Raw genomic sequence first — 12993 nt, forward strand, 5'->3', positions numbered from 1 at the left:
TGCTTATTTTGTCAATTGCTATTGTGTTTTAGTAGTACATATTCCCAAACAAAGTTACAGTTGATCATGTTCCACAAACAAATTGCCACACAGTAAATCTTGAGCTTTTGGGGGGCCCTGGGGACTGGAGCAATGGGGCGGTTACCAGCTTTGCTGGTTGACAATCCAGCCTTGTGCAAAATTGTGCCATTAAAGTAAAAAATAAAACTTTTGTTATGTATATTTTCCACAATCACTGACTTAAACTTGCACATTTAATTTGAATATTTGCTAGGGAAAACACTGAAAACAAGCATTTGGAAATTATAATATCTTTAGGACAGATGTCTCCCTTTGCTACTAATAATTCTTTCATAGATATCGAAAGGTTTCTGGTTTATTGATTTAATAAGGAAATGTTGAGACAGTATGGCAAACACAAAAATCAGTATTCAGTATTGTTTAATTGAACACTATGTCATAATTGGATGAATAGTCAAATTTCAAAGAATTCTCACATAAGAATTACTTATATATTGATGTAAGGTAAAACACCTTTAAACACATTTTTATTTGGCATCAAACAAAAAGTAATTTTTTCCACACAGACATAAATTCAGTCAGCCATAATGAAACAACTTTATCAAGAGAGGCATGATTCACTGCCTGGATTGCGTTGGCCATTCTCTGAAAGATTTCCAAAGGAAAGGTAAAGGAATTTCAACGTCCATTTTTTTATTGCTCACTCTAATGTACGGTGCTGTGCTCTGAGATGTCCTTCTCAGTAGAGCTACGCTTTCATTAAGTCTTCTGTAGAGATGTGAGTGCAAAATACTGATAAACTCTTTGGTATTGTCATTTACATGCTCCATACTTAAAGCATCATAAGCTTCTTGAATCTTCAGTTTGGTAAAGTCTTTATACGCAGCCACACATCTCTTTGCCTCCTCATTATGTTGTTTTACAGACTGCAGAACCTCTGCATAGATGGTAGCAACTTGAGAAGCAATTTTCATGTTTTCATCTTTTAGGTAGGTGATGACATTCTCGCTTTTTTCAGCAATCATCTGGAGGAGATCATTAACTGCCTTATGAAGCAAATCGAAACCCCTGCGCACTGAATGTCTTAGCTGATCATATACAGATCTCGTAGAAGGCTTCAATTTGTCCATGCTCTCATTTCCATTAACAACAACATCAGTTCCAGGTATGGTGAACTCTAGAATGTATCTAAAAATCTTCTCCATGAGGCTAGCAAACCTTTGGATTTCCCTGTCAGTGGCTCTTGATACAGACCGACTAGCTCGCTGGAACATCTCCAGGCTTGAAAGCTTCTCTTCAGATCCAGGCACTGTAACATTTGTGTCACTTAAGAACTGTGTAACTGCATCTAGCAAGACATAAATCTTGTCTTCACTTTGTTTCAAGATTTGTCTAGCCTCGCGAGCTAACCTGTCTGTAACATCCTGCACACTCATGGACATCAAGCTGTCAGAAGCCTTCTTGTACATGTTTTTTCCTTGATCACTGAGGTGTTTGATTGAATTCTGCAGTGTGTTAAAAGACATAAGAACCTCATAATAGGCTCTCTCTATGACACTGGAAACTGAGTTTTTCAGCTTCATGCCACCACGGTTGAGATCAAAGCCAAAGTGGTCGGTGTGATACTTGTTAATGAACTTGAGCACAGTATCATAGCAGGAATCCTGTCCTTGGTCCCCTCAATCACATCATGGTGGAAGTCCCAATTCCATGATATCTGTAACATCACCTTCTGAGAGTTTCTCAGTGTGGCTTTGGCAGTGAAAACATCAGTATCCTTTTCAGGAGTAGACTGAAGTTGAGGTAAGAAATTGAGTAGAATAATAGTTAAAACAGTGTCAAGTTGCACTACATAGTATCAGTCACCTGTAGATTTGAAAATTGTTTACTGTTGACAACAATATGCAAATAAAAGAGCTATAAGTGCGTCATACCAGGTAGCGACTAAACAGTTTTCCATACAACTGTGACGTAGCCCTCTTCTGAAAATGCAATCCAAGGAAACCAGAGGATGGAGAAGACATAGATACATAGATGCCATCTTTGCGGGAAGCAAAGCGGAAGCTCACATTAACAAATGTTCGGCTGGTGATGTCAACATTGAGAGTATGATGAGACTCCCTTTAAAACAGAAACAGGTGTTAGCAAAGGTATTTTCTAGTGCATCTTTGGTCGACCAATTAGCGAGAACTGTTCACATAGGCAGAAAATCATCCTTTGGGAAAAAAAAAACTTATATCGAATCAGCCAGAGGGTTTGGCGCTTCATCCTGAGGAAGATTTATATTACAGTAAGTCAAATTATCTTGTTCAACCAAGGGCAGCATCTTAAAGAGCGTCATACATTAGCTTGTAACAACACTAACCAGATCTCCTACATAAGATAAAAATTCTTCTTCTCCAGGTTAGCAGTTGTTGACACATTATAAATAGGGGAGGAAACCTTCAGAGTGGCACTGAGGACTCCAAAAGCTGGGATAAACACACTTGAAGGCAGATGTAGGGTAATTTCAGGGATTTCAATTTTTTGCTCTGGAATGATGATGGTTGGAAGTACAAAGTTTGAAATCTGGCTTGTGATTTCATTTAGGCTGATGGTGTGCTCTCCAATGGTAAAGGATTTTGGTAATGTGAAAGACAAGACTTTGATTTCATATTGTGGCATCTTGAATGAAAGGAATGACATTTTCCCGTGTAGATACTCTGTTTTAACATCGTAACTGGGCACTGACATTATTGGCAAGCCAGGCAGCATGATTTCAAAGGCTGTGGTGGTGATCACCTTAGGGATGTTAAGATTCTTAGGATCAATTATGAAGGGTTTCACATGCAAGTTGGTAAATGGCACAATAAAGGCTGGAACTGAGATTACAGGGGGAAGAGTGAGGTGATCAGGGGCATCAGGGTTTTCAAATCTCATGTTTATGTTCCTTATGGAGTGTGGAATTTCTTTTACCCAAGAAGGCACTGCAATGCTAATCTCAGGGATGCTAAAAGTTACGCTGTTTTCAAATAGTTTACATGGTATCATATACTCCTGGCCATCCATGGCCTTTGTGTATACAATGCTGGAAGAGATGTTAAAAAATTGTAAGTTGTCCATATTTGTGACCTGATAAAACCTGAGCACATCCCAGAGGGTCTTCTGATGTACAGGAAGCTTAACTGATTTCAAGAAAGCTAGGTGGCCTTCCACTGATCCGGTCAAGTCCATGCGTACTTCAGATTCATCACTGGACACCATTAAATCAGAAGCATGTATGAGAGATGCTAGCTGTTCCTTACCACTCCAGATGAATGACTGCTTCTCTGAGCTGACGGCAAGGTTGATGCTCTGAATGAGTCCAGCATGACCCAAACTACTTGGCTGACTTGCATCAATGTTAAATGTAGTCTTGAAGGTTGTTAAAGGAACAAAATCTAGTTCTCCTTTAACAATGTGCTTTCCATTTGTGTTGAAAGATGCAAAATCGGCATTGTTATTGCTCGTGTAATCAACTGTTACAAACATACGCCACAAGGAGACATCAAAAGCCAAGTTGTTATTCAAGTCAAACTGGAAGATGTTATTGTTTGAGCTTCGTTTTTGTTTTTCCTGTTTGTCAATGTTTGAGTTTAAGACAGTCCTGAAAGTTGAACGCAGGCTATTGACATTAAGGTAGAAACTGGCCTCATTTTCTAGATCTCCAGCAAAGTTACAACTATCCATTATCGTTATGTCTGACTTCCCTTGGGTAGAGGTCTCCATTGATACATAGGAAGAAAGTGCTTCTAGTGCCCAGTTAATATTGAGGTTTCCTTTGCCTACAGACTCAATCAGAGGAATGTTAAACATGTATTTTAGTTTTTTCTTGGAAGCAACATTTGGCTTGGTCTTCGTATTTCCGATGAGTTCCTGATTCAATTCTAGATCGAGAAATGGTAGATTGATTTTTGCAGTGTTGGCTACAAAAGCTTCCATGCTCCTTTTGGTGAGACTAACAGCACATTCATGGTTTGCTTCCACATTGTTATGCTCCAGAGACACAGTGGTGGCCAGTTTTATTCCTCTCTTCCTTGTCAAACTGGTGGTGCCATCAATTTTTCCATTCAAAATGTCAAACACAGATGTTGAGGAAGCACCGAACCGAGCAACAATGTCATACTGGTTATAAAGGCCAACATTAGCACTTAAGGTAATTACAGTGGATTTGAAGGAGAAGTCACAAGTTATGTTACCCATGGCTGGGACCACAATGTTGTTCTGAATGGCTGGTAGTGTGAAGGTGGGCAGCTTTATTTCACTTAAAGTTTCTGGAACATGGATGACAGGTAACTCCAAAGATGGTAGCACAAGGGTGTAGGATGGCACAGAGAAACCCAGTGCTGGAACTTTGAAGCTTGGTGTATTGACCTCCTTGGGAACAAAGTAGCTAAAGGCTGGCATCTCAGCCCTGAAAGCGGAAACCTCAGTATTCAATATTGGTATTTTGTATCCAGGGATAGTGAAAACTCTAGGAGGCACGCTAGAAGTGTCAATTTTGTGGTTGATATACTGCGACTTTGCTTGGTTGTACGAATCTTTTAGAAGTGCAACTACTTTGTCTCTACATTGTTCAAATTGAGCATGGATGATGTTGGCATTGTCACTGATTGCATTGTAGATTGGTTCAAAGTGTAATTCAAAGCTGTGCGTATCAGGGTTCTTGTAGTAATTAAGCTTCAGGTTCATATCAAATGACTGTTGAGGAGTGGTAAGCAAGGTTTTGAATCCAGCGCTTTCCCACAGAGAGAGGTCTCTGACCTCAGGGGTTTTAATTTTGAAATAAGGTACAGTTATCTCTGGGATAGAGAGAGGAACAGTCAAAAAGTCCAGATTAACCTCTCCATTAGCTGATGAGTGAAAGAAAATGTCCATTTGATTGTTTTCTGCTGTGAAGTTGTGATTGTACTTGTACTGGTTGAATCTTGCCAAAGCAAACCAACAAGCACGCTGCTTCTCAGGGTTTAGTATGACACCAAAATCATGCTGGAGATCCACCTTACCAGTGAGTTTCAGGGGGAAGAAAATCTTTGAGTTTATTTTATTCTTAACATCGAGTACAATTTCAAATGGATGGGCCATGAATTCCAACGAGGTGGCCATGGATCCAATCAGACTTTCAGTGAATTCAGTATCATGAGAGGCTGTCAGTGCTACTTTCAAGTCCCCAATGTGAACCTCTCCATTTAAAACCGTAACACTCTTCTTGACAGATCCAACTTCAGTTTCACATCTTGCTTCAGCAGTGATATGGCTTAAGATCACTAATTCAGCAGTAAGCGTTTGCTTCGATTTCAAGGCCTTACAGTCTGTTTCTCCTATAAAAGTTAACTTGGCAGTGCTAAAATTTATGTTGAATTCTACCTTGCTTTTGTGTGTACCTTCATCAGAGTAGTCTTGAATGGACCACTTTCCATTCCCAGTAGTTTCATCAGTCATGGTAATTCTGCCAGATTCAATTGTGGCTGCTATATTCTGTTTCATTGATACCTGACTTGAAGTTTCAATTGATGGGATATCCAAGTTGTGGTTGTATGTTGTAGATATGGCTGCAGAGATTCCTCTCTTCACTGTAAGTGCCATATCGTTGACCAAGTCTGCCGTGTAAATTTGGGTTGTGGCCTTGGTAGTAGTCTTAGCAGAGGCCTCAGCAGAAGAGCCAGTGAGTGTCAAGGACCCTTCATGATCAATGGAGAAGGCCATATGTGTAGCTTTCACTGTTTCTGTGAATAGCAACTTATTCATTCTGGGAGCTTCCAACTGAGCAGTGGCTTCAAAGGTGTATTTGAGGGGCTTAATGGGTGATTTGGCATGAGAAGTAATAGTGGCTGTAAACTGTGGCGTATTTTGTATGGACGTTGAGTTCTCAATCTTCCCTGTAGTTACAAGCATGTACTGTGGGGAGTTCACTCTAAATTCTCCATGGACTTTGCCGCAAACAGGGATACAAATATCACTGGGAAACTCAGGCAATTTGATCTCTGGAATTGGAAGCATTGTGATTTCAAAGTCCTTCAGATTTAATATGGGGATGTTGATGGCTGGAAATTTTATTTCTGAAAGAGTTATTTCTGGGAAGGTGAGATCTGGTAGTTCAGATAGGTAGAGAACTTTTAGGTCACCAAAGATTTCCTCAGGGTCAGGCATTTGGATCTCAAATTCTCTGATGTCATCTATGATTGCAACTATATTTGCTTTGATCTCATCAAAGTCTATGGTAAAGGCAGGAATTGTGTAAGAGTTGAGAATGGTGAACTCAGGGACTGAAATTTGAGCTGGGATGCTGATCTCCTGCAGTTTGTTTAGGTTGACTGTAAATGCTGGAATGACAAGGTCAGTGAGAGGTACAGTAAAAGTGGGAACTTCAATCTCAGCTCTTTTCAATGCGCCAAGAACTCCATCTACAGCTTGCTTCATCTGGGTGAGGTTCTCATTGTCCTTCGCCACTTTTCTGATCTTTTCTATCAGTTGGTTAAACTTCGTAGAAATGTAGGCAACCATATTGCTGTAGGATTCACTTGCTCTTTGGCGGTAAGTGTATATTTCGTCTCTGATATCCATGTCAAGGATTCTTTGTCTCATGTCCTCAAGGACATCCTGCACTTTCATCTTGATGTCATTATAAAATGTAGTGTTAATCAAATTTTTCAGTTTCTTTAGAGTGTCAGCCACCTTTGTGTTTTTGAGTTCGTCCAGATATGTGAAGATGGAACTTTGGATCACTCTGAAAAATTCCCTAACTGCCTCAATTTTTTGCACAATCTCATATGTTTTAATCTGCTCATTGATATAGGTTGTTAGTTCAGTAATCTTCTTGTTGGTCTCATCAACAAATGTACTGTAGTCAAATTCTTTAATTGACTTAAGCATTGAAGAAATGCATTCATTAAGGTCATCAATGCTTTTCTTAAAGTCAATTGCTCTGAGCTGGCTTGTCACATTGTGCAGAAATTGCAGAATCTTATCAACAACAAATTCAAAGTTGATAGATTTCAGAGAATCTACCATTGATTGCACAGTCTCTTCAATTTTGAATTCCTTGATGAGAATCACTACCTGATCCATTATTTCTTTAAATTTATCATCAAGATCGTATTTTAAAAGTAGATCCCTAATGTAAGAATACACTGTATTTAGTTTGTTGGGGATTTCATATTCGTCAATCCAGTTGACAATAACATCATTCATAGATTCAATCACTTTTGCTATCTCTGAAGAGGGTATTTTATATGATAGCTGCTGAATATACATGGCAAAATCAATTGAGAGAAGGTAATCCTTTACAGCTTGGAAAAACATATTGATGTCAAAGTTCTCAATGGCCTGTTCCATTTCAGACAGTTTGTCTTTTATTTTCTTCAAGATTCCATATTTAGAATCAAGTTCTCGTAGCCATGCAGCACTGCTTTCTGTGAGCTTCTGTAAATCAATCTGTCTGACGATGTCCTCGATGGCATCAAGTACTTTGACGAGTGACTGCTTGATTTCATACTTCTCATCAAAGGCACAAAGCTGATTTCCAAATTGTGAAAGTACATTTGTTATCTTGTCAGCAAGGTGTCCAGCCTTGACATAGTCTTCCACTATAAGGATGAGGTGTCTAATTTTGGTGGCAATGTCCATCACCGTATTTTCAAAGTTCTTTCTCAAGTTGTTCATCGCAACCTCCAAGTCATCCATTGTTACAGCAAATTCATTGATCAAATAATCAAGTTTTGCTTTTAGTTGATTCACTTTGTTCTCCAAGTCAATTTCTCGCATTAAGTCACTCAGTTGCATTGGTAGCTGATCTAACTTGGCTCTAAAGTCAGTGATTAGCTGATTGATATCTGAATTGTTGATGAACTGTTGAAGCGATTCTAAGGCTTGTACAAGTGTGTTCTTGAGCAGCTCAAAAGCAGCAGGAAAGCTCTTGATGAATGGGATCTCAATTATATGACAGTCACTGTTCTTGTCATACTTGAGGAAACCAGCCAAACTGAAATCTTGAATTTCTGATACTGATCTCTTGTCTTTACTCAATTTGCTGAAAATGTCTGTTAACATTACTCCTGAAAACTCAAATCCAATCCTCTCAGGATTATTGTACGTACTGATGTTCTGGTTATACACATGGTTGTTTAGTTTAGATTTTACTTTCCAGGTTAGAGATTGGTCATTTGGTGTCAGGAGGCCATCCAATTTGTTGTCTAAATTAGTGGAAGACTCCCCACTTGGAAGCGTTTGTGTTGTTGATATCCAGCTGTCATGCGAATATGCAAGAGCTAGGGGCTCAGCTTTAACCAACAACTTGCTGTAGAGCTGTCCGGTGTGCTTCCCGTATAGATTAATTTCTCCATCACCGTTGACATGAGCATCAACAGTGAGGCTGAAAGGTAGTGCCATGGTGCGAATGGTGCTGTCAAAATGTAGAGGCTCAGAAATTATTCGTGCTTCACAGTTTGACTTGGAGGAAAGTCCAGCAAACTCAAGTTCACAGTTGTGACTTACCTGAGCATCCATTACATTTCCAGATGTGCTGTATTTCATTGTACCGGCCATATCGTGATAGTTGAGTTCATAGGTATGTTTAATGTTGTGTTCTTCTCCATAAGCTCCCTTCATACTTCCACTCAGATCCACCTTAATTGGCTCAAGCTCAATGTGGCCTTCATTGTTCAAACTGATATCATAAAACTTGAGGTCATTTGTCATATCAAATGATATAAGAAATGGCTTCATATCAACCTTGGTGTCTTGCTTGTAGTAAATATCTTCACAGATGAAGTTGTTAGTTTTGGAGTGGAGGGCTAGGGTCCATAGAGTGAGGGTCAGTGTGTGGCTATTTTCTGTATTCATCTTCTTCAATGTTCCCATGGTATTGCTAGTAAAAGTCAGAGCCCTTTGGTTCAGTACAAAATTCATGTTGTTTATTGTGGTTGCATCGTATACATGGCCCTTGAGGACACCATACAAAGAGGCTGCTGCAGCTGTGATTTTACCCTCGATGTTCAGCTCTCCTCTGCTCTCCTCAGCCATTGCTTTGGTCCTGGAGGACAGGGTTGCTCCACTGTTGCCTATGACACCGTTGAAGGTATTCTCCACTGTGACAGGGCTGCACTGAATGCTGTTAGTTCCACTTGTGGTCAGACCACTTCTGCCAACCATAACAAAAGCTTTGTGCAATCCACGATGACCTGTGTCAAAGGTGAAAGAACCTTCAGAGTTTATCTCAAGCCCATTTGAATCCAGCAATCCTGTTAAAAGTGAGTATGCCCTATTTGTGTTATCATCTGCCTGTGACTCAGTTCTGAGGATGGCCATGTGGCTGGACACGCCAAGCTCAACTTTGCTATTGAGTGATTTACCCATGGCTGTGGCAACAGCGTTGCACTTTAGGGTCAGTTGTGCATCTTTATACTTGAGCTCTGCTACATGCTTGAGGATGTCTTTTTGGGCATAGGTTTTGGACACAATGTTCAACTCAGAGTTTGCGTAGACTCCATGGATCATGTTGTGAACTTGGATGAATGGCGAGTTGAAGTGCAGGGTGGACTCTCCTCTTCCTTCTCTATCTAGTGGACGCAGGTTGTAGCTCTGGGTGTATGAGGTATTGGTGTAGAATGAACCTATTTTAAGCGATCCGTCCACAGTGCCATCTCCTGAGACTTCATCTGAATCTAGAGTGGAAGCTGACTGAGCAGAGTAGTAGAGAGAGCCTTGCAGGCCTACTGGACTAGAGGCTTCAATCTTATAGATGGCTCTTGCATTTAATTTGTTTGTTACTCTTAACGTTTCTAAGACACTGAAGCTTGTGTCAATGAGGCTATGGCTGAAGGAACAATTTAGAAGATACTTCAGGTTATCATCAGCTCTTCCTGACATCATCCCGGTTCCTTGGAACAGACAGAAAGAAATTATACCATTATCAGTATCTGTAACAATACAGGCAAAGATGTAGAATAAGCTCTGATAAACACATGCTTTATGTTGAAGGTCAATTTCACAAAAAAACTAAATTTTGACCAACTATCAGTAACTAAATATGCACAAAGTCTTCAAAATCTTACCCATTATGCTACTTTCACTGAGCAAAGATAACAAAACCCCACATCCTTATTTTTTAACTATTAAGAATTTACATCTTAGGAGAATGTTTACCTTCAAGTTTGTATGACAGTAGGTTGAAAGGTGATTGGGCCATGGCCTTGTACTGTGCAATGTAGCTGGGGACATCAACAGTGATGTTGCCCCCAGAGATGGAGCCTTCCCAGTTGTAGAAATTGCTGTGGATCTTGGTGGATGCTTCAGCCAGACCGAGAAGGGGAACAGTGAAATCCAAAGAAGGCGGTATAGTGAATAATAGTAGTGGATAGTTTTTGGCAGGGATATATAAGCCTAGCTCTGGCAAATCTATGAGGGGAATAGACAGAGTGGTTGGGATGTTCAGTTCTTCTGACTTTTTGCCTCCAAGTGGAAGAGAAAGCGAGATGGACATCTTATCCTTGTTAAACTGGTATTGGAACAAACTGTCACTGTTGAGGTAAAAAAAAAAAAAAAGCATAATCAATATCATTCCTATTTTGGACTTTGCATCTGAAAATATATGAACAAACTGTACATGGATAGGGATTCAGAGGACAGAACAACTAGTATAGCTGAACTATTGAGTTAAGGTATATGCCCAGTAATGCGAAATGCAATATGAATATGAAAGCAAGTATGTAAGCATGTTCTTAAACTCTATATTAAACACTTACAACTGCAGAAAGAGTTTCCCAGGTAGGGTTGGCAAGGTGAGATCTGAGATGCTCTTCTTACTTCGCAGGTTTTTAAGATAGGGGAGTCGTGCTGTCAATTTGTCCAGCCATATATTACCTGCCTTCAGGGTGACATGAAAATAAATTACATTTCACTACACAGTCCTCTGAATTTGTTCATTTACCAACAGATAATGTGTAGAAGGTTTTAACCTGCACCTGGATCTGGATCTGGAATCAAAATACACATAGCGAGTTTATTAGTGGCCCAAAACCATGACAACTCAGAGTTGAGACCAGGAGGCAGAGTTGCAGTTCTACACACTTCTCTGCGCTTCCAGAACTCCTTAGTGACGGAGTCTGCCCCCGACCACTTAAATGAATAAAATCTTAAATTAACAAAAGAGGAGTTATACATAAAAACCTAAACAAAAACGCTGAAATAGCAAAACAAAATAGGAGAATTAAATGTGGACTCTTAACCATCAGATCTCTGTCATCTAATGCTGTACTAGTATCAGAGTATCATATTGACTTATAGTGTCTTACTGAAACCTGGCTGGGTCATGAAGAATATGTTAGAATATGTAGCTTAAATGAATCCAAAGAAGGTTAGCTCCATGTTATAACCCCCAAACCCGCAAATTAAAGCAAATATCGCGAAAACTTGAAAGGGAATGACATTCCAACAAGATGGAAGAAGCTTAAAACATAGAGTCTTAAAACATATAGGAAAGCCCTCTGTAATGCCAGAGCAGCCTACTACTCATCATTAATATAAAATGATAAAAACAACCTCAGGTTTCTTTCTGGCACTGCAGCCAGGCTGACAGAGAGTCACAGCTCTGTTGACCCATGTATTCCTATAGCCCTCAGTAGTAACGACTTCATGAGCTTCTTTAATAATAAAATTTTAGCTATTAGAGAAAAAAATTCATCAAGTCCTGCCCTCAACCAGTACTGATTTATCTTCAAACACAGGAACCTTAGAAACAACTGCATCCTGATATATAATTAGACTGCTTTGCTCGATTGACCTTCTTCAACTAACTTCAACGATTTCTTCATTTAAGCCATGAACCTCTCTCTTAGACCCCATTCCAACTAGGCTGCTTTAAGAACTTTTACCCTTAGTTAGCACTTCTTTACTGGATATGATCAATCTGTCTTTATTTACAGGCTAGGTACCAGAGTCTTTTAAAATAGCTGTAATTAAACCTCTTCTTAAAAAGCTCACTCTTGATCCAGGGATTTTAGCCAACTATAGACCTGTATCTAACCTTCCCTTTTTCTCTAAGATCCTCGAGAAAGCAGTCGCCTATCAGTTGTGTGACTTTCTAAGTGACAATAGTTTATTTGAGGATTTTCAGTCAGGATTTAGAGTGCATCACAGCACAGAAACAGCACTGTTAAAAATTACAAATGACCTTTTAATTGCATCAGACAATGAGCTTGTCTCTGTACTTGTCTTGTTAGAACTTAGTGCTGTGTTCGACACCATTGACCATCACATCCTATTACAGACACTGGAACATTCAATTGGCATTAAAGGAACTGCACTAAGCTGGTTTAAATCCTATCTATCAGACTGATCTCAGTTTGTACATGTTAGCGGTGAGTCCTCAGTGCACGCCAAAGTTATCACAGAGTTCCACAAGGTTCTGTGCTTGGACAGATTCTATTCACCTTATAAATGCTCCCTTTAGGCAATATTATTAGGAAACACTCCATAAACGTTCATTGTTATGCAGATGATACCCAATTATATCTATCGATCAAACCAGATGAAATTAACCAGTTAGCTAAACTTCAAGCATGCCTTAAGACATAAAAACCTGGATGACCTACAATTTTCTGATGTTAAACTCTGACAAAACTGCCCCAAACACCTCCGAGTCACATTATCTAAAGATATAGTTACTCTAGATGGTACTTGCCTTGCCTCCAGCACCACCGTAAGGAACCTCAGAATTATCTTTGATCAGGATTTATCCTTTAACTCCCACATGAAACAAACTTCAAGGACTGCCTATGTAACATTGCAAAAATCAGGCACATCCTGTCTCAAATGATGCCGGAAAATTAGCCCATGCATTTGTTACTTCTAGGTTGGAATACTGCAATTCCTTATTATCCGGCTGCCTGAATAAGCCCCTTAAGACTCTCCATTTGATCCAGAATGCTGCAGCACGTGTACTCACAAGAACTAGGG

The 12993-nt window shown here is 39.6% G+C and overlaps 1 protein-coding gene and 1 pseudogene across 2 annotated transcripts in view; both read right to left on the reverse strand.

Moving 5' to 3' along the window:
- Nucleotides 1-424: 424 nt before the first annotated feature.
- LOC122862214 lies at nt 425-2289 on the reverse strand (annotated as a pseudogene).
- apoba (apolipoprotein Ba) overlaps nt 425-12993 on the reverse strand; it is a 38885-nt gene continuing 26316 nt past the window's right edge. For both annotated transcript variants that reach the window (XM_044166404.1, XM_044166405.1), the window contains 3 exons: nt 10782-10903; nt 10183-10556; nt 425-9917 (listed from right to left, as the gene is read on the reverse strand). In XM_044166404.1, coding sequence (XP_044022339.1) covers nt 2395-9917; nt 10183-10556; nt 10782-10903 — 8019 coding nt within the window. In that variant the 3' untranslated portion in view covers nt 425-2394. The remainder of the gene's footprint in view (nt 9918-10182; nt 10557-10781; nt 10904-12993) is intronic.

The sequence above is a fragment of the Siniperca chuatsi genome, linkage group LG15 (genome assembly GCF_020085105.1).
Source record: "Siniperca chuatsi isolate FFG_IHB_CAS linkage group LG15, ASM2008510v1, whole genome shotgun sequence".
Lineage (NCBI taxonomy): Eukaryota > Metazoa > Chordata > Actinopteri > Centrarchiformes > Sinipercidae > Siniperca > Siniperca chuatsi.